Source organism: Lampetra planeri, chromosome 61 (assembly GCF_965212315.1).
Source record: "Lampetra planeri chromosome 61, kcLamPlan1.2.h2, whole genome shotgun sequence".
In the NCBI taxonomy this organism is placed as follows: Eukaryota; Metazoa; Chordata; class Hyperoartia; order Petromyzontiformes; family Petromyzontidae; genus Lampetra; species Lampetra planeri.
In genome coordinates, this window is record NC_136167.1 from 50,506 (window position 1) to 73,491 (window position 22,986).

Genomic DNA, 22,986 nt, shown 5'->3' on the forward strand with positions numbered 1-22,986 from the left:
GGTGGGGGGGGTAGCGGAGCCAGGTAGGAAGAGAGGATTGATGACTCCGGCACTGATCACGTGAGAGGTGCCGCGTGATGCAGCATGGACACCACGCCTGCTCACCCCTCCCCCCCGTCTCCCCCCGTCTCCCCCTCCCCCCCTCCCTCCCTCCCTCCCTCCCCCCCTCCCTCCCCCCTCCCCCCTCCCCCCCCTCCCCCCCCCCCCCACCCCCTCCCCCCCCCCCTCCCCCTCCCCTCCCCCCCACCCCCTCCCCCCTCCCCCCCTCCCCCTCCCCCCCTCCCCCCTCCCCTCCCCCCCTCCCCCCTCCCCCCCTCTCCCATCTCCCCCCCCTCCCTTCCCCCCCCTCCCCTCCCCCCCCCCTCTCCTTCTCCCCCACCCTCCCCCCCCTCCCCTCCCACCCTCTCCCCCCCTCCCTCCCCCCCTCCCTCCCTCCCTCCCTCCCCCCTCCCCCCCTCTCTCTCCCCCCCCCCCTCCCCGCCCCCCCTCCCCGTGTGTCCGCGTCACCGCAGGAGGAAGCGTCCGCAACTTCAGCAAGCAGGCGACGGAGATTCTGAACGAGTACTTCTACTCGCACCTCAGCAACCCCTACCCCAGCGAGGAGGCCAAGGAGGAGTTGGCCAAGAAGTGCTGCATCGCTGTGTCGCAGGTGTGGAGGCGGCCGATGCCGCCGCCGCCGCCGCCGCCCGCTACCCGCTACCGCCCGCCACCACCGATGATGTCGTGATGATGACGACGATGATGACGACGAAGTGACGCCGATGATGAGGATGACGATAACGACGATGATGACGACGACGACGACGATGATGATGAGGATGATGATGATGACGATGACGACGATGATGACGACGACGATGGTTATGATGACGATGACGACGATGATAACGACGATGATGACGATGATGATGACGATGATGACCGACGATGACGACGACGACGATGATGTCGTGATGATGACGACGATGATGACGATGAGGATGATGTCGTGATGATGATGATGACGATGATGATGATGACGATGATGATGATGACGATGATGACGACGATGATGACGACGATGACGACGACGACGATGATGTCGTGATGATGACGACGATGATGACGATGAGGATGATGTCGTGATGACGATGATGACGACGATAACGACGACGACGATGATGCCGATGATGATTAATGATGACCATGATGATGGCGACGACGACGATGATGATGATGAGGATGACGACGACGATAACATCGATGATGATGAGGATGATGATAACGACGATGGCGACGATGATGATGATGCCGATGATGACGATGACGATAACGACGATGATGACGATGATGATGATGACGATAACGACGATGATGATGACGATGGTGACGCTGATGATGAGGATGATGATGATGACGATAACGATGATGATGATGGCGATGGTGACGCTGATGATGATGACGACGATGACAACGATGATGATGAGGATGACGATAACGACGATGATGAAGGTGACGACGATGATGACAATAACGACGACGATGACGACGACGACGACGACGATGATGACGATGATGATGACGACGATGATGATGAGGATGATGATGATGACGATGATGAGGATGATGATGATGATGACAATAACGACGATGACGACAACGACGACGACGATGACGACGACGATGACGATGATGTGCAGGCTCTGAGAGTGACTGTTTCTCTACCGCCACCACCACCGCATCCCACCAGGATGGCTGTAGTGGTTGCGTTGGTGGTGGCGGTGGTGACATTGGTGGTGGTGGTGGTGGCTCTCTCCAGGCCTGTGACACAGCGATGCAGATTTCTCCCTCGCTAGGGCACGGTGGTCACTGTGGTTACAGTCGTCACCGGGGGTTCAGTGGTCACCATGGTTACGGTGGTCACCGTGGCTATGGTGGTCACCGTCGTTACGCTGGTCACCGTCGTTACGGTGGTCACTGTCGTTACGGTGGTCATCGTGGCTATGGTGGTCACCGTGGTTACGGTGGTCGCCGTGGTTACGGTGGTCACCATGGGTATGATGGTCGCCGTGGTTACGGTGGTCACCATGGGTATGATGGTCGCCGTGGTTACATTGGTTACTGTCGTTACGATGGTCACCGTGGTTACGGTGGTCACCGTGGCTACGGCGGTCACCGTGGCTACGGCGGTCACCGTGGCTACGGCGGTCACCGTGGCTACGGCGGTCATCGTGACTACGGCGGTCACCGTGGTTACGGCGGTCACCGTGGCCACGGCGGTCACCGTGGCCACGGCGGTCACCGTGGCTACGGCCGTCACTGTGCGCGCAGGTGTCCAACTGGTTCGGCAACAAGCGGATCCGGTACAAGAAGAACATCGGCAAGTTCCAGGAGGAGGCGAACCTGTACGCGGCCAAGACGGCCGTGTCGGCCACCAGCGCCGCCGGGCAGCACGGCAGCCCTGCCACCTCGCCCACCACGCCCACGTCGGCCGGTAAACGCGGCCACCGCCACCGTCGCAACCACGATCACCACCGCAAACATCGACGGCACGCCGCGTCGGCCGGTAAACGCGGCCACCGCCACCGCCGCCGTCGCAACCACGATCACCACCGCAAACATCGACGGCACGCCGCGTCGGCCGGTAAACGCGGCCACCGCCACCCGCTGCCGTCGCAACCACGATCACCACCGCAAACATCGACGGCACGCCGCGTCGGCCGGTAAAAGCGGCCACCGCCACAGCCACCATCGCAACCGTCACCACCGCAACCATCACCGGCACGGCAGCCCAGCCACATCGCCCACCACACCCCAACTTCGGCCGGCAAACACCAAAGACACAAATCCGCCACGTAGCCTGAACAGACTGTTGGGGCCTAGTGCTGTCAGTAGCCTGAACAAACTGTTGGGGCCTAGTGCTGTCAGTAGCCTGAACAGACTGTTGGGGCCTAGTGCTGTCAGTAGCCTGAACAGACTGTTAGGGCCAAGTGCTGTCAGTAGCCTGAACAGACTGTTGGGGCCTAGTGCTGTCAGTAGCCTGAACAAACTGTTGGGGCCTAGTGCTGTCAGTAGCCTGAACAGACTGTTGGGGCCTAGTGCTGTCAGTAGCCTGAACAGACTGTTAGGGCCAAGTGCTGTCAGTAGCCTGAACAGACTGTTGGGGCCTAGTGCTGTCAGTAGCCTGAACAGACTGTTGGGGCCAGGTGCTGTCAGTAGCTTGAACAGACTGTTGGGGCCAAGTGCTGTCAGTAGCCTGAACTGACTGTTGGGGCCAAGTGCTGTCAATAGCCTGAACAGACTGTTGGGGCCTAGTGCTGTCAGTAGCCTGAACAGACTGTTGGGGCCTAGTGCGCGTCAGTAGCCTGAACAGACTGTTGGGGCCTAGTGCTGTCAGTAGCCTGAACAGACCGTTAGGGCCAAGTGCTGTCAGTAGCCTGAACAGACTGTTGGGGCCTAGTGCTGTCAGTAGCCTGAACAGACTGTTGGGGCCAAGTGCTGTCAGTAGCCTGAACAGACTGTTGGGGCCAAGTGCTGTCAGTAGCCTGAACAGACTGTTGGGGCCAAGTGCTGTCAGTAGCCTGAACAGACTGTTGGGGCCAAGTGCTGTCAGTAGCCTGAACAGACTGTTGGGGCCTAGTGCTGTCAGTAGCCTGAACAGACTGTTGGGGCCAAGTGCTGTCAGTAGCCTGAACAGACTGTTGGGGCCAAGTGCTGTCAGTAGCCTGAACAGACTGTTGGGGCCAAGTGCTGTCAGTAGCCTGAACAAACTGTTGGGGCCAAGTGCTGTCAGTAGCCTGAACAGACTGTTGGGGCCAAGTGCTGTCAGTAGCCTGAACAGACTGTTGGGGCCAAGTGCTGTCAGTAGCCTGAACAGACTGTTGGGCCTAGTGCTGTCAGTAGCCTGAACAGACTGTTGGGGCCAAGTGCTGTCAGTAGCCTGAACAGACTGTTGGGGCCAAGTGCTGTCAGTAGCCTGAACAGACTGTTGGGGCCAAGTGCTGTCAGTAGCGAGTAGCAGCAGCACCGATGAAGGCCGGAACGGCACACGAGGGAGTGGGTGGCCAGCACCACGCCCGGCCGCCTTTGTCTCCTTAAGCGCAGCACCGGCTTACTCATTCGCGGCTGAGTCGATCCTAGGGGAGGTCCAGGACCGGTTCAGATAATCGTCACGTGGTGTTGGCCGTGAGCGGGAATCGAACCCGTGCCGCCAGGTTCGTAGCGCGGCGTGGCGCTAACCGCTGCACCACCGCTGCACCACCGCCACCGCCCCGGCCAGCACCACCGCCACCACCACGAAACATCGCCACCACCGCTGCACCACCGCCACCCGCCACCACCACGAAACATCGCCACCACCGCTGCACCACCGCCACCACCACGAAACATCGCCACCACCGCTGCACCACCGCCACCCGCCACCACCACGAAACATCGCCACCACCGCTGCACCACCGCCACCACCACGAAACATCGCCACCACCGCTGCACCACCGCCACCACCACGAAACATCGCCACCACCGCTGCACCACCGCCACCCGCCACCACCACGAAACATCGCCACCACCGCCACGAGCAACCACGGAGCTGGTTGAGATGTCGGTGTCCCAGCACGCGGTATCGTGACATCCCTGCAAGTTCGCAACCGTTTGGTCAATTTGGTTAAAAAAAAAAAGTGAGATTCTTCTGTTAGAGGGGGGCGTGTGTGTGTGTCAGTGTGTCGGTATGTCTGTATGTGTGTGGGGAGCGGTGGTGTAGCGGTTAGCGCTACGCTGCGCTATGAACCTGGAGACCCGGGTTCGATTCCCGCTCACTGCTAACACCAGTGACGATTATCTGAACCGGTCCTGGGCCTCCCCTAGTTCGACTCAGCCTGAAATGAGTACCTGGTGCGGTGTGTAAACATCGCCACTGGGGAGACAAAGGCGGTCGGGCGTGGTGCTGGCCACCCACCCCCTCGTGTACCGTTCCGGCCTTCATAGGTGCTCGCTAACAGCACTTGCCCCTACAGTCTGTTAAGGCTATACGGGGGATCTTTGTATCTTTGTATGTGTGTGTAGGTGTGGTGCCGGACGGGCAACGCTGTCGTGGACAGTGCTGAGGGGGGGAGGGCCAATTCCGATTGGCCTTTCCCCTCGTGGCGTCTGTGACCACCACAGCGGCTAAATAGGAGCTCTGGATGGGTGCGAGGGGCTGGTAATCCCTCCACCTTCAATAAATTACCACTAAACCACGAACACAAAATGTAATTAACAAGCTTGTGCCGTAGGCCCCGGGAGGACAGGCTAACGCTCATTAAGGACCTTCATGATGCTGAGCAGGCCCGGGTAAAACTACGTGGCCGGGAGTCAGAGCCATTCCCTGTACACCTTTGGGTGCGACAGGGATGTCCTCTGGCTCCAACATTGTTTAACATCTATTTCGACCACGTAGTTTGTGAAGCCTTCAGTAGCTGTACCGGAGGAATTTCCATTTGGTACAGATATGATGGGAGGCTGATCGATGCCGGGTGTGGTCAAGGGATGGCTCCCTATTGGTCAACCACGTCATGTATGCCGATGATCTGGTAATAGCTGCTCATTCAGAGGAGGAGTTGGAGACGCTGCTGCTGAAACTGGAGCGTGCCACTAAAAGGTGGGGCCATACCATCACCCCCACCAAAACTAAGCACCTGCCTGGGTATTCTGTGCCATCGGACACTCCACCCCCACAACTTCCAATTGGTGATGGGGCAGTTGTGGAGAGAGTGGAGAGTTTCCCATACCTGGGCAATGTGCTCATGACCGACTCCATTTTAACAGCAGAGGTCTCACTCCGAATCAGTCGAGTGGCAATATCTTTTCATCGGTTGTGTAACGTTGTGTGTAAGCTACCTGGTCTGTTGCTCCGCACAAATCTTCAGGTCTTCTCGGCCATGGTCATCCCCTCCCTTCTCTACGCTTGCAAAACGTGAACCCGCATAATAGAACATCTTCGCCAGTTAGAAACATTTAGGCTGGCCTGCCTACGAAAGCTTCAAATCTAGAATGCCTACGATCCATCTCGGAATTAACCAGGCTGGATTGTGTGAGGAGCTTACAAATCCTCGAAAGATCTGGACAAAGTCCCATCGGTAAGCTCCTCCGGCAGGCAAGGCTGCGTTGGCTCGGTCATGTAGCCCGCATGCCCAGCCACCGCATGCCTAAACAGCTTTTGTTTGGCTGGATGGATGGGGCTAAACGGGCGCGGCACGTGCTAGAGAAGAGATGGAGTGATGTGGTACAGGAGGACGTGGAGCTGAGTGGACTTGCCAATGACTGGTACCAGCGATGTCAAGATCGGCCTCTGTGGAGGAGGCTCGTGAAGGACGCTACTGGGCAGTTGGAGGCAGTCGCCCTCCAACAACAACAGAGGGCGGATGAGCGATGCTCACAACAACGAGCGGAGCGCCGGGTGGCTAAAGCACAGCAAGTTGGTACAGTAGGGGGCACAGGTGGTGCATCAGCCAGTCATCTCGGTCATCTCGGTCAGTCGACCCGTGGCACCTGCTGGGTCTGCCCCGTGACCTCCTGCCAGCGGGCGTTCGACACTTCACGTGGCCTCAAGGTGCACATAGCCTGGCACAAGCGTCGTGGCGACGTCACCGCCACTTAGTGGCGAATGGCGGTTGTTGTTGTTAAGTATATGTGTGTGTATCGGTGTGTCTGTATGTGTGCGCGTGTAGGTGTTTGAGTGTGCACACCCAAACTGAAATCAGCAGAAAAACCCACTCGCTTCATGAGCAACTGTTCTGCAAATGCATCTCCTAACCCGGCGTGAGAAGAATATGATTGTCATGCTTAATTCTGCGAGGCTCACTTAACTTGCTTGGCATGCCCAGTTTGCTTTTGCTGTGTGTTTCTGTCCGCACGCGGTTAAAATCCATTTGCAAAAAAACGAATTCAGACCTGGATTCTTAGCACAATCGCGGTATTCTGCTTATGATGCGTCTCAAACCATGATGATGATAATGATGACAAAATATAAATAGACAATAGGCTTAATTCTAGATTTGAAGCTTTCGTGACTGCAAGGATTCATACTCTTAGTTTTTTCGGTAAAGTCATGTGGGTAAAAAAAATTGAAATTTAAATTAATAAAAAATAAAATAATAAAAAATCACGACGTTTCGGAGGCAACACAAGTCTCCGTCATCAGGTGGGACCGTCACAGCCAGATTTTCTGTATCAAGTGAGGCAGGGATTCCAAGATGCAAGTTCTTAAATACAAGTTAAGGGGGAGGAGGGGGGGGCGTATCAGAACGTGGTAGCCAATGAATGGAACGTATTGGGAGGGGGGCGGGGCTAAAAGAGGTGTACATAAACGTAGGCTTAATTTACCAATTCCCCGGCGCGATCAAACAGGAAGTCCATAATAGAAGTTTGTTTGGGTTAGATCGGGTAAATATAAATGCTGCGTCAATAAACGCGCCACCACCACCACCACCCGACACAGCCAATTAGTGAGGCTTAGTGTCACGTGAACAGAACGTGGCCAATTCGTCACTAGTACAGTACAGCAACACCGCTGGGTTGCAGAGTATATCCACAATGGTAAATCCGCGATTGTAAATGTTGTGGATTTACCAGAGGTGTGGACTCGAGTCATGTGACTTGGACTCGAGTCAGACTCGAGTCATGAATTTGATGACTTGCGACTCGACTTGGACTTGCATAACAATGACTTTGTCCCACCTATGAGATGTGGACTCGAGTCATGTGACTTGGACTCGAGTCAGACTCGAGTCATGAATTTGATGACTTGCGACTCGACTTGGACTTGCATAACAATGACTTTGTCCCACCTCTGAGATGTGGACTCGAGTCATGTGACTTGGACTCGAGTCAGACTCGAGTCATGAATTTGATGACTTGCGACTCGACTTGGACTTGCATAACAATGACTTTGTCCCACCTCTGAGATGTGGACTCGAGTCATGTGACTTGGACTCGAGTCAGACTCGAGTCATGAATTTGATGACTTGCGACTCGACTTGGACTTGCATAACAATGACTTTGTCCCACCTATGAGATGTGGACTCGAGTCATGTGACTTGGACTCGAGTCAGACTCGAGTCATGAATTTGATGACTTGCGACTCGACTTGGACTTGCATAACAATGACTTTGTCCCACCTCTGGGATTTACTCTCCAACGCACAACCGGTGTGTGTGTGTGCTATACTGGTTACGAATTTGCCACGTTCTGTTTACGTGTCGGGTGGTGGAGGGTTTAACGACACAACATTCATACATTCACGCGATCTAACCCCAACAAAAACCTCTGTTATGGATAATTCTGGCCTGCTATGTGTTAAACCAATACGGGGCAGTGTTAAGATCTTCAAACAACAAACAGACACGTATTGGAAGGCATCATCATCATCACCACCCATCAAGGCTGCATTAAGCACACACGCTCGTGGCAAAACACGCGGACTTACGTGCTCTGATAACAATGCACGCAAGCTCCTCGACACCTGAATCATGGCCTTGTCTCACGACCGGTGTCGGAGCAAGAGACTGATGCACAAAGGGCGATCATGTGGCCCGCCGATGGATGTCCTTACCCCCTCGCCCGCCGCCATGGGAACGTGGAATTTCCACCGGCGACGTAACGCCATTGGCTCGAATGGACCCGCTGGAGTCGAGGTGTAAAAAAAATCCGCGTGCGTTTTAATTTTATTTTGGCGGGTAATGTACGCAGCGGGAAATGTATAGCGGCAGCCACAAATACGATTCTAAATGTTGAGGGGGAGAAAAAACCGGAGGACCCCGGATAAAAAAATCCACGCGACCGCGGGGAGACAGAGAGAAAGAGACACGCAAACTCCAAATATACAGCAGCAGGTGTCAGGGTCGGGATCGAACCCACGACCTCCTGCACACCAGGCGAGGTAGTTAACATTTCCTAGCCACCGTGATGATGATGATGAGAGAGAGACACGCAAACTCCAAATATACAGCAGCAGGCCTCAGGGTCGGGATCGAACCCACGACTTCCTGTACACCAGGCGAGGTAGTTAACATCTCCTAGCCACCTCAGCAGGAGCTGTCCTAAGAATCCACGCTGAATGTTTCAATGCCCTTTGTCCCAACCTCTGTTGTCCTGCGTTCTGCATGAAGCTGGCACTGCCTCTCGAAACTTAGATCCAGGAGACCACCCACCCCCACCCCTCCTAAACCAAGTTGTTTTCAAAGCATCGATCCGCTAGAGCTGTCGTCTGTCCGTCCGTGCGTAACGTGGGGGAGGTCGATCCGATATGAGTGAGACTCTAGGACAGGGGTGGGAACCTTTATTCTGCCAAGGGCCATTTGGATATTTAAAACATCATTTCGCGGGCCATACAAAATGATCAACTTAAAAATTAGCCCGCTATATTTGGTCAAACTTTTAATTAACTCGCCCCCTAATGCGATGAGCTGGAACTGCTTCTCTTCGGCGAGGCGTGTGATGTTAGCTGGTGTTGATGATGTTGCTGCTGCTACTCGCAACTGCTTTTCCAGGTTTGCGCCTAGATTTATTGAATTTCGAGTCCCGCCTGCGGTTGCCTTGGCAGGGCCAAGACCAAATGATTTCACGGGCCTTGTACGGACCCGCGGGCCGGACGTTCCCCACCCCTGCTCTAGGGTAAAGTCGTATGGACTCACCCTGCATAACACCAGACTCATTGACCAAGGGGTTAACGCATTGGCTCTGTCTGTCTGTCTGTAACGTGGGGGTCACGGTAACTCGCACAGAGACCATCCGATACGAACGTAACTCCGGCGTAAAGTCGCGATGCTGATGGAGACTCGCCCCTGCAGAACCCCGGGCCGCAGTGACCTCGGCGTTGTCGTCCACTAAAAACGACACTCTCTTTTTTTATTTACACCAGGTGTAAGGCCCACCACTGAGCTATGGAGACCTTTTGTCAGAAACGACCTGAATCAGAATCGGAATCTCGATTTAGAGCGGTAAAATCCGGCGAACTACACAGCTCTCTTTTTATATGTTGTTGTTGTTGTTGTAAGAGATTTCCAGTAAGGTGGTGGGGCTAGCGGTGACGAGGGACAGACGATGGCAAACGACCATAAAAGAAACGCAACGCGACAGGGGGTGGCAAATTGCTGCGTCGGTAAGCTCAGCAAGTCACTCGAATCAAAACTTGAAAAATAAAAGAAACGTTTAAAGGCGCCACGGCCTCCTGTATCGCCGCCGCCAAACTAAAAACAGCAACAACAAACAGTTCTCCAAAACAGAGGTTTTTTTGGTTTAGATCGCGTGAATATATAAATGTGTCGTTAAACCCGCCACCATCCGACGCAGCCAATTAGTAAGGTTCATTGCCTGTATATTCTTAGGTTTTTTCGGTAAAGTCAGGTAGGTAAAAAAATTAAAATTAATAAAAGTATTTTTTACCTACGTGACTTTACCGAAAAAACCTAAGTATATGAATCCTTGGAGTCACGAAATCTTCAAATCTAGAATTAATTGGCTGTGTTGGGTGGTGGCAGCCAATTAGTAAGAGGTTAATTGGCTGTGTCGGGTGGTGGCGGGTTTAACGACACAATTATATATTTACGCGATCTAACCCAAAAAAGCCTGCATCATGGATGCTATTGGTCGCGAAAGCCTCCTACGCGTTAAACCAACAAGCAGTTCTAAAGAAATGTAGTTGCGTCCTAATATCGGAAGGGAAAGCGTTCCAGACGGCCACAGAAGCGCATCTGAAAGCGCCACGCGATGATGCGGTGACCGCCGTTTTTGTTCGACGTGGAGTGTCGCGTGACGATGGTTTTGAACTCCTTGACGAGTCCAGCAACAGGACGTTGCGGTTACAGAGAGTTCGAAATTCATCGAGTTACACAGCGACCCGTAGCGTTACATAGAGATGCACAGAGTCACAAAGAGACCCTGCACAGACTTACTTAGCTGATGTTGAACTGCACCACAGCTCCCAGCGGCTTCCGAACATCGGTAGGAAGAACGTTTCAGACGGCCACAGAAGCGCATCTAAAAGCGCCGCGCGATGACCGCAGTTTTTGCTCGATGGGCATGAGCCACAAGTCCGAGGGGTGGGAAACGTCCGCCCGATCGAGCGCTGCCAACAATCGCCCGAGCTCTGCGATCCTACGTTCGGCGGGAAGCAAGGAGGTCACGGGTTGAGAGTTGAAACCATCAGAGTCCTCTCTGGGTCTCCTGGATCTGAGTGTCGGCCCCGTCGTCCCCTGTCCGTCTCTCCGCAGGTGGCGCCTTCGCGACACTAAACCACCTCGCGTCACGTGAACCTCCTCCCGTTAAAGCCTAACGCTCAGGCAGGATTATCTTGTTTTCAGGTTCCTCCGTCGTACCCTTTAGCTTGCCTAATGCAGGAGACTTGTTCATGATGCAGAGTCTCAATGGCGAAAGCTTCTCCTCCTCACAGGTTGGGAGCCATGTGCAATCACAGGTAGGGATGTCACGATATACGGTGCCTTTTTCTTTTTCCACTGACACCACCGAGCCGTGCCGAGCCAGCACGTGTTTTTATTTTTCCACTGACACAATCGAGCCGTGCCGAGCCAGCACGGGTTTTTCTTTTTCCACTGACACCACCGAGCCGTGCCGAGCCAGCACGTGTTTTTCGTTTTCCTTTCCACTGACACAATCGAGCCGTGCCGAGGCAGCACGGGTTTTTCTTTTTCCACTGACACCACCGAGCTTTGCCGAGCCAGCACGGGTTTTTCTTTTTCCACTGACATAACCAAGCCGTGCCGAGCCAGCACGTGTTTTTCGTTTTCCTTTCCTTTCCACTGACACAATCGAGCCGTGCCGAACCAGCACAGGTTTTTTTCTTTTTCCACTGACACCACCGAGCCGTGCCGAGCCAGCACGGGTTTTTCGTTTTCCTTTCCTTTCCACTGACACAATCGAGCCGTGCCGAGGCAGCACGGGTTTTTCTTTTTCCACTGACACAACCGAGCCGTGACAAGCCAGCACGTTTTTTTATTTCCTTTCCACTGACACAACCGTGCCCTGCAAAGCCAGCATGGGTTTTTCTTTTTCCTTTAATTTCCACTGACACAACCGAGCCGTGCCAAGCCATCACGGTGTGTTTTTATTTCCTTTCCACTGACACAATCCAGCCATGCCAAGGCAGCACGGGTGTATCTTTTCCCACTGACACAACCGAGCCGTGCCGAGCCAGCACGGGTTTTTCATTTTCCTTTCCACTGACACAATCGAGCCGTGCCGAACCAGCACGGGTTTTTTTTATTTTCCCACTGACACAACTGAGCCGTGCCAGAACCGTGCCGAGCCAGCACGTTTTTTTTCCATCCACTGCATAGACGCCGCTGTGGTAATACCGCGTCCCCACGGCATCGGCACCGACCGACGTGACGCTACCGACGCGTCGTTGCTGCTGGAGCTTCATAGCTCATCGGATTCCTCCAGAATAAATACAATATCCTGATCCTGAAATCAACACTCTGATTCCCATTCACCCCCCACCAGAGGCCCTGATTGGCCTCCCAAGCCAGGCTACAAACGCCACCACAACCCCCACCCGTCTTGTGCGGTCACGACCCGGCTCGGCAAACCACCAATCCACCTGTGCTGTGTAGGCGTCAGCGCTGGCACGGCTGCGGTGTTCCAGTGGAACGAGGGGGGAGGGGTGGGATAAAATACACCGCGTGCATCCCTGAGCATTCTGCACGGAGATATCCATCTTTAAAAACAAAAAACTGTCACCGTCATATTTCCCGCCACCACCACCACCATCCCCTCACCCAAGTGTCGCAGTGACGGCTGCTATCGGCATCGCGACACGAACGAATCGTCCGATTGGGAACTCTCCCACGCCTGGTGTGCAAGGAGGTCGTGGGTTAGATCCTGACCCTGACTCTTTGGTTTAACATCTCAGAGCCCTCCCGCCCGGCCTTGTGTTTCTTTTTGCGGATTTTACATTCGTGGCCCTGCCGACGCGTTTTGGGACCGCGTGTCGCTCCTCGCCGATGTCCGACGTTTCAGCCGCGCATGCCGGCAGCTTAATCAGCACCACCTCAACCCACCCATCCCACCGTCGCCATCTTCGTTGTCATGATGAAACTGAACACGTGTGCGTGCGTGTCTGTGTATGTTCGGTGTGTCTGCTGTCGTCATGTGTGTGCGTGCGTGTGCGTGTGTTCGGTGTGTCTGCTTTCATGCGTGTGCGTGTGTTCCGTGTGTCGACTGTCATGCGTGTGTTTCCGTGTGTCTCCCGTCGTGCAGGTAGCTTCCCTTCGCCATATCAATCAGACCGTCGGATACAGTGACCCCGTGGGGGCGCGCCACATGTACAGTCCACAACCTCTCACCGTAAGTCGCCGGCCGTGCCGCGGTCACCCGACGCCCCCCGTCAAGTTTTACTGCCACCGGCGGCGTCGTCACGGTGTCGTCGTCACGGCGACGTCACGGTGTCGTCGTCACGGCGACGTCACGGTGTCGTCATAGTGTCGTCATGGTGTCGTCACGGCGTTGTCATAGCGTCGTCACGGTGTCGTCATCACGGTGTCGTCATCACGGTGTCGTCATAGCGTCGTCACGGTGACGTCACGGTGTCGTCATCACGGTGTCGTCATCACGGCGTTGTCATAGCGTCGTCACCGCATCGTCACATCGTTGTCATGGGGTCGTCGTCATTACGTCGTCATCACTGCGTCGCCACGGCGTCGACGTCACGCCTTTGTCGTCATGGCTTTGTCAAGGCGGTGTCGTCACGGCGACGTCACGACGGCGTCGTCGTCGTGGCGACGTCACGTCATTGTCGTCACGGCGACGTCATTATGACGTCGTCACGAGACCAGAGTGGGCGGGGGGAATCCCCTTCGGAAATATCCTCCCTCTCTCCCTCCTCCTCCTCCGTGTTGTTGGAGAACGGCCCTTCGGATATCGCAGCGTGACCTCCGAGGTGTCTCCCAGTGACGACGCTGTGGGGCATACAGCAGAGAGCAGCCCGTGACTTCCCCGGCATCTGCTCTGCCAGACGCGGTCCGTTCTCTAAATGCCGGAAACGTGCCCAAAGTTCACCCCGCCTCGCTCCGAAGGCATCTGCGAGCTCCGCTAGCCGGCGCCGGACCGTGACGCACGCCCCAACCGCGTGGCCTCGGTACCGATGACGACGACGACGACGTCATTTTCCCCGACCGCGTCCTCCAGCGGAGAGAGAGATGGAGCGATGGAATCGGCTCGTGCGCAGGCACGGAGGATTGGATCGTCGCCGTCGCAAGACCGTGGGAGACGGCGATGGCGGCGCCGATGAATCGTCGCACGGATCGTTTGTTAGCGAGCGCCCGTCCACCGTCACGTGGTTCGTTTGTTAGCGAGCGCCCGTCCACCGTCACGTGGTTCGTTTGTTAGCAAGCGCCTGTCCACCGTCACGTGGTTCGTTTGTTAGCGAGCGCCCGTCCACTGTCACGTGGTTCGTTTGTTAGCAAGCGCCCGTCCACCATCGCGTGGTTCGTTTGTTAGCAAGCGCCCGTCCACCGTCACGTGGTTCGTTTGTTAGCGAGCGCCCGTCCACCATCGCGTGGTTCGTTTGTTAGCGAGCGCCCGTCCACTGTCACGTGGTTCGTTTGTTAGCGAGCGCCCGTCCACCATCGCGTGGTTCGTTTGTTAGCAAGCGCCCGTCCACCGTCACGTGGTTCGTTTGTTAGCGAGCGCCCGTCCACTGTCACGTGGTTCGTTTGTTAGCGAGCGCCCGTCCACTGTCACGTGGTTCGTTTGTTAGCGAGCGCCCGTCCACTGTCACGTGGTTCGTTTGTTAGCAAGCGCCCGTCCACCGTCACGTGGTTCGTTTGTTAGCGAGCGCCCGTCCACCGTCACGTGATTCGTTTGTTAGCGAGCGCCTGTCCACCGTCACGTGGTTCGTTTGTTAGCGAGCGCCCGTCCACCGTCGTGTGGTTCGTTTGTTAGCGAGCGCCCGTCCACCGTCGCGTGGTTCGTTTGTTAGCGAGCGCCCGTCCACCGTCACGTGGTTCGTTTGTTAGCGAGCGCCCGTCCACTGTCACGTGGTTCGTTTGTTAGCGAGCGCCCGTCCACAGTCCGGTGGTTCGTTTGTTAGCGAGCGCCCGTCCACCGTCACGTGGTTCGTTTGTTAGCGAGCGCCCGTCCACCGTCGCGTGGTTCGTTTGTTAGCGAGCGCCCGTCCACCGTCACGTGGTTCGTTTGTTAGCGAGCGCCCGTCCACCGTCACGTGGTTCGTTTGTTAGCGAGCGCCCGTCCACCGTCACGTGGTTCGTTTGTTAGCGAGCGCCCGTCCACCGTCACGTGGTTCGTTTGTTAGCGAGCGCCCGTCCACCGTCACGTGGTTCGTTTGTTAGCGAGCGCCCGTCCACCGTCGCGTGGTTCGTTTGTTAGCGAGCGCCCGTCCACCGTCACGTGGTTCGTTTGTTAGCGAGCGCCCGTCCACCGTCACGTGGTTCGTTTGTTAGCGAGCGCCCGTCCACCGTCACGTGGTTCGTTTGTTAGCGAGCACCCGTCCACTGTCGCGTGGTTTGTTTGTTAGCGAGCGCCCGTCCACCGTCGCGTGGTTCGTTTGTTAGCGAGCGCCCGTCCACCGTCACGTGGTTCGTTTGTTAGCGAGCGCCCGTCCACCGTCACGTGGTTCGTTTGTTAGCGAGCGCCCGTCCACCGTCACGTGGTTCGTTTGTTAGCGAGCGCCCGTCCACCGTCGTGTGGTTCGTTTGTTAGCGAGCGCCCGTCCACCGTCGCGTGGTTCGTTTGTTAGCGAGCGCCCGTCCACCGTCACGTGGTTCGTTTGTTAGCGAGCGCCCGTCCACGACACCAGCGACGCTCGGCCGATGACGTCGTTTGCGCTCTCTCTCCCTCTCTCCCCCCCCTTCTCTCTCTCGTTGCAGACGAACGGTCGCTGGCAGGAGGCCACAACGCCGTCTCCGGCCGACGGCCCCGGCAGCGTCCACTCTGACACCTCCAATTAGCGCCGTCGCCGCTCTCTCGCGGAACCGCGTGCGGTCGTGCGCGCGTGCGGTCGCGTACGTGTTTGCGCGTGCGTGTTCGCGAGCACGTGTTTGCGCGTACGTGTTTGCAAGCGCGTGTTCGCGAGCACGTGTTTGCGCGTACGTGTTTGCGAGTACGTGTTTGCGCGCGCGTGTTCGCGAGCACGTGTTCGCGAGCACGTGTTTGCGCGTACGTGTTCGCGCGTACGTGTTCGCGAGCACGTGTTTGCGCGTACGTGTTTGCGAGCACGTGTTTGCGTGCGCGTGTTCGCGAGCACGTGTTCGCGAGCACGTGTTTGCGAGCACGTGTTTGCGCGTACGTGTTCGCGAGCGCGTGTGTCTCACTGGCGACGTCTCGCCACCGTTCATTTCGTTCACGAGTTCAGCGACGGGAATATCAGTGGTTTGTGTTTTGTGTGTGTGTGTGTGTTTTTGTTTCCGTTGACGATGGCTCACATATGTGAAGTTGATCGAGTCCGGTCCTTGTCTCTTAGTCCGGTCCACGACTGTTAGTCCGGTCCATGTTTCTTAGTCCGATCCATGACTTCTAGTCCAGTCCATGATTCGTAGTCCACTCTATGACTCCTAATCCGCTCCATGACTCTCAGTCTGCTGCATGAAACCCAGTCCGGTCCATGACTCTCAGTCCACGCCAAAACTCTTAGTCCAGTCCATGAATCGGAGTCCGATCCACGACTTTCAGTCCAGTCCCTGACTCTTAATCCGGTCCACGACTCCGAGTCCGGTCCATGATTCTGAATCCAGTCCACGACTTTTAGTCCGGTCCATGACTCTGAATCTAGTCCACGACTTTTTAGTCTGGTCCATGACTCTGAATCCAGTCCACGACTTCTGAATCCGGTCCACGACTTGAGTCCACTTCGCGACTCCCAGCCCCGGTCGTTAACTCCACGCGCTGGGACTGGACTATCACCACGGCCTGGGCCTGTGACTCCACCGTGCGTGTCAACAGCCAGCGGAACCACGGCAAGCGACTCAAACCTACGACCACCGCCGGCTCCACGACCTCCGTTGTACAGCCGCCTGTCCCGTTTCAACGAGGGCTTCACTTTTCAAACGATGCGGTTTTTTTTTTGGTTTTCCAGCTCGCCGGTTTAGAGCGCGGAGCGGATTCGCGGCCGCGTGGATTTGTCGATCGTCGCTGAGCGCCTGGGAAGAGGGTGGGGAGGAGGGATTCACTCGATGTGGTGTGCCGGGCGCGTGACTTCGCGAGGGAGATGCCTCTTTGGCAACCTTTCCCCCCGTTCCAGTTTAACACGTTGGAGGCTTTCGCGACCAATATCATCCGTAATGCAGGTTTTGCGGGTTAGATCGCGTAAATAGATAAATGTGTCGTTAAACCCGCCACCACCCGACATAGCCAACTAGTAACTCACTCAGGCTCACGCCCACACTCTACCCACACTCACCCACACTCACCCACACTCACCCACACTCACACCCACACTCACGCTCACACACTCACCCACACTCACCCACACTCACGCTCACACACTCACCCACACTCACCCACACTCACCAACACTCACCCACACTCACGCTCACACACTCACCCACACTCACCAACACTCACCCACACTCACCCACACTCACGCCCACACTCACGCTCACACACTCACCCACACTGACCCACACTCACCAACACTCACCCACACTCACACACTCACCCACACTCACCCACACTCACGCCCACACTCACGCCCACACTCGCACACTCACGCTTACACACTCACCCACACTCACCCACACTCACCAACACTCACCCACACTCACGCCCACACTCGCACACACTCACCCACACTCACCCACACTCACCACACTTACACCCACACTCACGCTCACACACTCACCCACACTCACCCACACTCACCAACACTCACCCACATTCACGCTCACACACTCACCCACACTCACCAACACTCACCCACACTCACGCTCACACACTCACCCACACTCACCCACACTCACCCACACTCACCAACACTCACCCACACTCACGCTCACACACTCACCCACACTGACCCACACTCACCAACACTCACCCACACTCACACACTCCCCCACACTCACCCACACTCACGCCCACACTCGCACACTCACGCTTACACACTCACCCACACTCACGCCCACACTCACCAACACTCACCCACACTCACGCCCCACTCGCACACACTCACCCACATTCACCAACACTCACCCACACTCACCCACACTCACCCACACTCACGCTCACACACTCACCCACACTCACCAACACTCACCCACACTCACCCACACTCACCCACACTCACCCACACTCACGCTCACACACTCACCCACACTCACCCACACTCACCAACACTCACCCACACTCACCCACACTCACCCACACTCACCCACACTCACGCTCACACACTCACCCACACTCACCCACACTCACCAACACTCACCCACACTCACGCTCACACACTCACCCACACTCACCCACATTCACCAACACTCACCCACACTCACGCTCACACACTCACCCACACTCACCCACATTCACCAACACTCACCCACACTCACACTCACACACTCACACACATTCACCCACACTCACACACACTCACCCACACTCACCCACACCCATCTACACCCACGCACACCCACCCACACCCACCCACACGCTGTGTCTCGTAACACGGGAGAGGGTGAACCACCTCACGGGTACTTTTCAACGTCCGCTTTGAGCGAAACGCACACGGCGCATAGCGGCGGCGGGGCACATTATAATCATCACGTTTTATTCCCGCACTGCGGTATTAACCAGGGCAGCCCACCGGGCACGAACCGCGGCACCTTTGAACCGATTGGCGATCGCGCGGCTTCCGCTGGGCCGCTCCACCACCCGCAAATCTCCGTACAACTTTTAATTTTTTCATTGTTACACAATTACGCAACTTGTAATGTCCTGGGGAGACAAAGGTTTCCCAAGACCGATCTGGCAGGAAAACCAAGACCATGATCGCACCTCCGATAGGCACGGTTGGCTACGTACGGTGCGAAAGAAGTTCAACATGCACTCACATACATAAATACTGCCCATAAACTCAACACTGCCCATAGACTCAACACTGCCCATAGACTCAACACTGCCCATAGACTCAACATTACCCATAGACTCAACACTGCCCATAGACTCAACACTGCCCATAGACTCAACACTACCCATAAACTCAACACTGCCCATAGACTCAACACTGCCCATAGACTCAGCACTGCCCATAGACTCAGCACTGCCCATAGACTCAACACTGCCCATAGACTCAACACTGCCCATAGACTCAACACTGCCCATAGACTCAACACTACCCATAGACTCAACACTGCCCATAGACTCAACACTGCCCATAGACTCAACACTGCCCATAGACTCAACACTGCACCATAGACTCAACACTGCCCATAGACTCAACACTGCCCATAGACTCAACACTGCCCATAGAATAACACTGCCCATAGACTCAACACTGCCCATAGACTCAACACTACCCATAGACTCAACACTGCCCATAGACTCAACACTGCCCATAGACTCAACACTGCCCATAGACTCAACACTGCCCATAGACTCAACACTGCACCATAGACTCAACACTGCCCATAGACTCAACACTGCCCATAGACTCAACACTGCCCATAGACTCAACACAGCCCATAGACTCAACACTGCCCATAGACTCAACACTGCCCATAGACTCAACACTGCCCATAGACTCAACACTGCCCATAGACTCAGCACTGCCCATAGACTCAACACTGCCCATAGACTCAACACTACCCATAGACTCAACACTGCCCATCGACTCAACACTACCCATAGACTCAACACTACCCACAGACTCAACACTACCCATAGACTCAACACTACCCATAGACTCAACACTGCCCATAGACTCAACACGCCGCATCTGTAACTTCGGAAGACAAAATATATAAGAAGAAGAAATAATAAACAATAAACTATCCAATTGTAAGGACAGTCGCTTGCTCGGGAACAATTTAGTTTGAGCGCGGATGCGTTAGTGTTGTCCGGCGTGCAACTAATAAGATATATTATATATAATCATATTCCGTTCAACCCCGGGGGGGGGGGGGGGTGGGGGGTCAACGCCCGAGAAATCGGTTTCACGCAACCGTCGCTCGAAAGGCGGCAACCGGTTGCGCAACCGCCCCCCCTCCACCGATCGCAAGCGCGGTCGACGACTTGCGAGCGGTGGTGCCGGCTCGACAACAACAACAACAATTTGTTTATCGATCGGCGTCGCGCTCTCGAGGCAAGCGGCGTGGACTTGGTTATGGTTTATTTTTGGGTTTTTTTTCATTTTGAACTTTTTCTATGTCGCGTGGCCGTTTGCGAAAGACGGAAGATGACGGAGGAGGATGGGAAGGAGCACCACGGCTCGTCGTCGCGGATGTGTCAACAACAACAACGACAACAACAACAACGATGACAACAACAACAACAAACGATCGAACGACAACATCCCCCGTTGTAGGATCAGCGGAGAATTTTGGTTAATTTTTTGGCGCGATTCGGTGACCCCGCGACCCCGCGCTCGCCAGCTCCTTCGCCCGCGGTTGGTTTTTTGATTGATTGATTGAAACCCCCCCCCCGCGCCTCTGAATCGTCCTCGACTTTGATTGACCGCCGGCCGCTGTCAATCAAAATTGTACAACCCTCTCCTTCCCTCGCGCCCACCCTCCGATTGTGAGCAGCGCGGTCGGCTTGACGTGTCGGCGGCGCGAAACGTCGAGTTGGCGAATTCCAAAAACAAAAAACCGAAGGCGTTTGACGGGGAGCTTCCGTGACCGGACGATGCCCCCCCCCCCAACCACCACCACCACCGCCCCCCTTCCTCCTCCCCCCCACCCTCACCCCATCCACCCTCACCCCCCACCTCCACCCCCCCACCTCCACCCCCCACCTCCACCCCCCCACCTCCACCCCCCCACCTCCACCCCCCCACCTCCACCCCCCCACCAACGAAGGACCGGGATTGCTCTCGTTCGACGATGGACAAAGTTCGTCGGTTAAAAAATAAAAATAAAAATATAGCCCGGCATGGCCGCGATGGGCGGCAAAAAGGGTAAAACCGCGCCATGTAGAACCTCTCTCTCTCTGCTCGCTCAGAGGTGGTGGACGAAACCGGGGGCGGTCGTTGTGGGCCGGTGGAGTTTGGTGGCGGTGGTGGCGGTGGTAGTGGTGGTGGTGGCGGTGGCGGTGGTGGTGGTGGCGGTGGCGGTGGTGGTGGTGGTGGTGGCGGTGGCGGCGGTGGTGGTGGTGGTGGTTGTTTTTTTTAAATCTTCGCGGTTTTTGTTTTCTGGGTTGCGGGGAAAACCGGTCGCTCCGTTTTTTTGGCGGAGGGGGGCGAGGGAGACGCGGGGTCCCTGGGGTTCGGTTCGGTCGGTCGTTTGTTCGTCTACTCGTTTGTTTAACCGTGAAAATAATCTTGACGGCTTTGACTGCCCACGGCTGAGCGGCGGCAAAAGATGTAAATGCAAATGTATTATAGAGGAAAATTACATTAGAGGAAGCTGGATTTGTCGGTCGGACTGTTGTTGATTTTATGCTGAGTCTACCTACAGGAAGCCCCCCCCCCCCCACCTAACTAGCGACGTGGTTGGGTGTTTTGGTTTTCCAACAATGCATCGGGTTTCGTCGATTTCGCGCCCCGGTCCGTGCGACCGGCGTTTTGCCGACAGGAAAATTTTCACCTACTCACCTACGAACAAAAATAGAAGAATAGGTGTTTTAGCCTTCGTGGCAATAAAGCAGGTGTTAAGACGTTCAAACACCAAATAGAAAATGTTTAACTGTTTCACGTTGCGGACAGGATTGAGGAGACTAGGTGATTTAAAGTGCAACTTTGCAATTGTTTTTGGGGGACGAAACATTTTAAATGTTTTTCAAAAAAATCTACGTGGTGTGGTTATGGTCAGTCGTGAGTTCAAGAACACATTGTCATCAATTGGCAGTGCCTCAGTCGCGTGCAACTGAGTTGCACGCGTCTGATTGCTCAGGCTGCGTGCAACCGAGTTGCGCGCAACTGATTGCTCGGGTGCGGTCTCCTCCGCAACCGGTGGCTCGCAACAGAGACAACGTTTGCGCAACTGAGAGTAATTCTCACGGCCCTGTGATTACAGCTAAACGAAATCTTGGTTTTTATTTTAACCAGGTGAAGGTCCCACTGAGCTGTGCGGAGCTCATTTTCAGAAGCGACGTGGTCACCACAAACGATAGCTCTACGAAGTTGGCTTCATAATCATCGTCGTCGTCATCGTCGTAGTCGTCGTCATCATCGTCATCATCATCGTCATCGTCGTCATCATTGTCGTCGTCATCGTCGTCATCATCATCGTCGTCGTCGTCATCGTCGTCGTCATCGTCGTCGTCGTCGTCGTCGTCGTAGTCGCCGCGTCAAATTTTACAGCAGGGGGGATAAACCGGAGGACCTGCGGAGAAAAATCCGCGAGCCCACCACGGGGTTTAAAGTAATTCTCCACTTTCATTCTCACACCGATGCTGAAGTCGGGCCGACACCCCGAGCGATCGGTTGCACACAACTGGACCCGATGTCGCCCCCCCCCCCCCCTTGCCTTGCACACCGGTTGCGAGCAACTAGCGTGGGAAGAGAGCGAGAGCGGGAAGGGAGAGAGTGCGGAGAGATAACGTGGGAAGTGAGAGAGAGAGAACAGGAAGAGACAGCGGGAAGAGAGAGCGCGGAAAAAGAGAGATCACGGGCTGTTAGAGAGAGCGGGAAGAGAGAGAGAGCGTCGAGCCAATCACGGCGGCCCGTCCAGTCCGCCACGTGACGTCGGCGGCACGATTCGATTGGCCCGTTTACGATCTACAATTGTCCGCGTCAGCCAAGCAGGGGTGGGGGCGGGGCACGTGGAGACAAAGCGGTCGTTCGTGGGCACGACGACGACTGCTGACGATGATTTCGACTCTGGCGACGATGATTTCGTCTCTGGCGATGATGAT

The 22,986-nt window shown here is 55.6% G+C and overlaps 1 protein-coding gene across 1 annotated transcript in view; it reads left to right on the forward strand.

Moving 5' to 3' along the window:
* Positions 1-18,229, forward strand: part of LOC144736569 (pre-B-cell leukemia transcription factor 1-like) — a 63,005-nt gene extending 44,776 nt beyond the window's left edge. Inside the window, exons 5-9 of the mRNA XM_078619124.1 lie at positions 520-649; positions 2,311-2,473; positions 11,316-11,428; positions 13,231-13,317; positions 15,858-18,229. Of these exons, the coding sequence (XP_078475250.1) occupies positions 520-649; positions 2,311-2,473; positions 11,316-11,428; positions 13,231-13,317; positions 15,858-15,938 (574 nt within the window). The 3' untranslated portion in view covers positions 15,939-18,229. The remainder of the gene's footprint in view (positions 1-519; positions 650-2,310; positions 2,474-11,315; positions 11,429-13,230; positions 13,318-15,857) is intronic.
* The last annotated feature ends 4,757 nt before the right edge of the window (positions 18,230-22,986 follow it).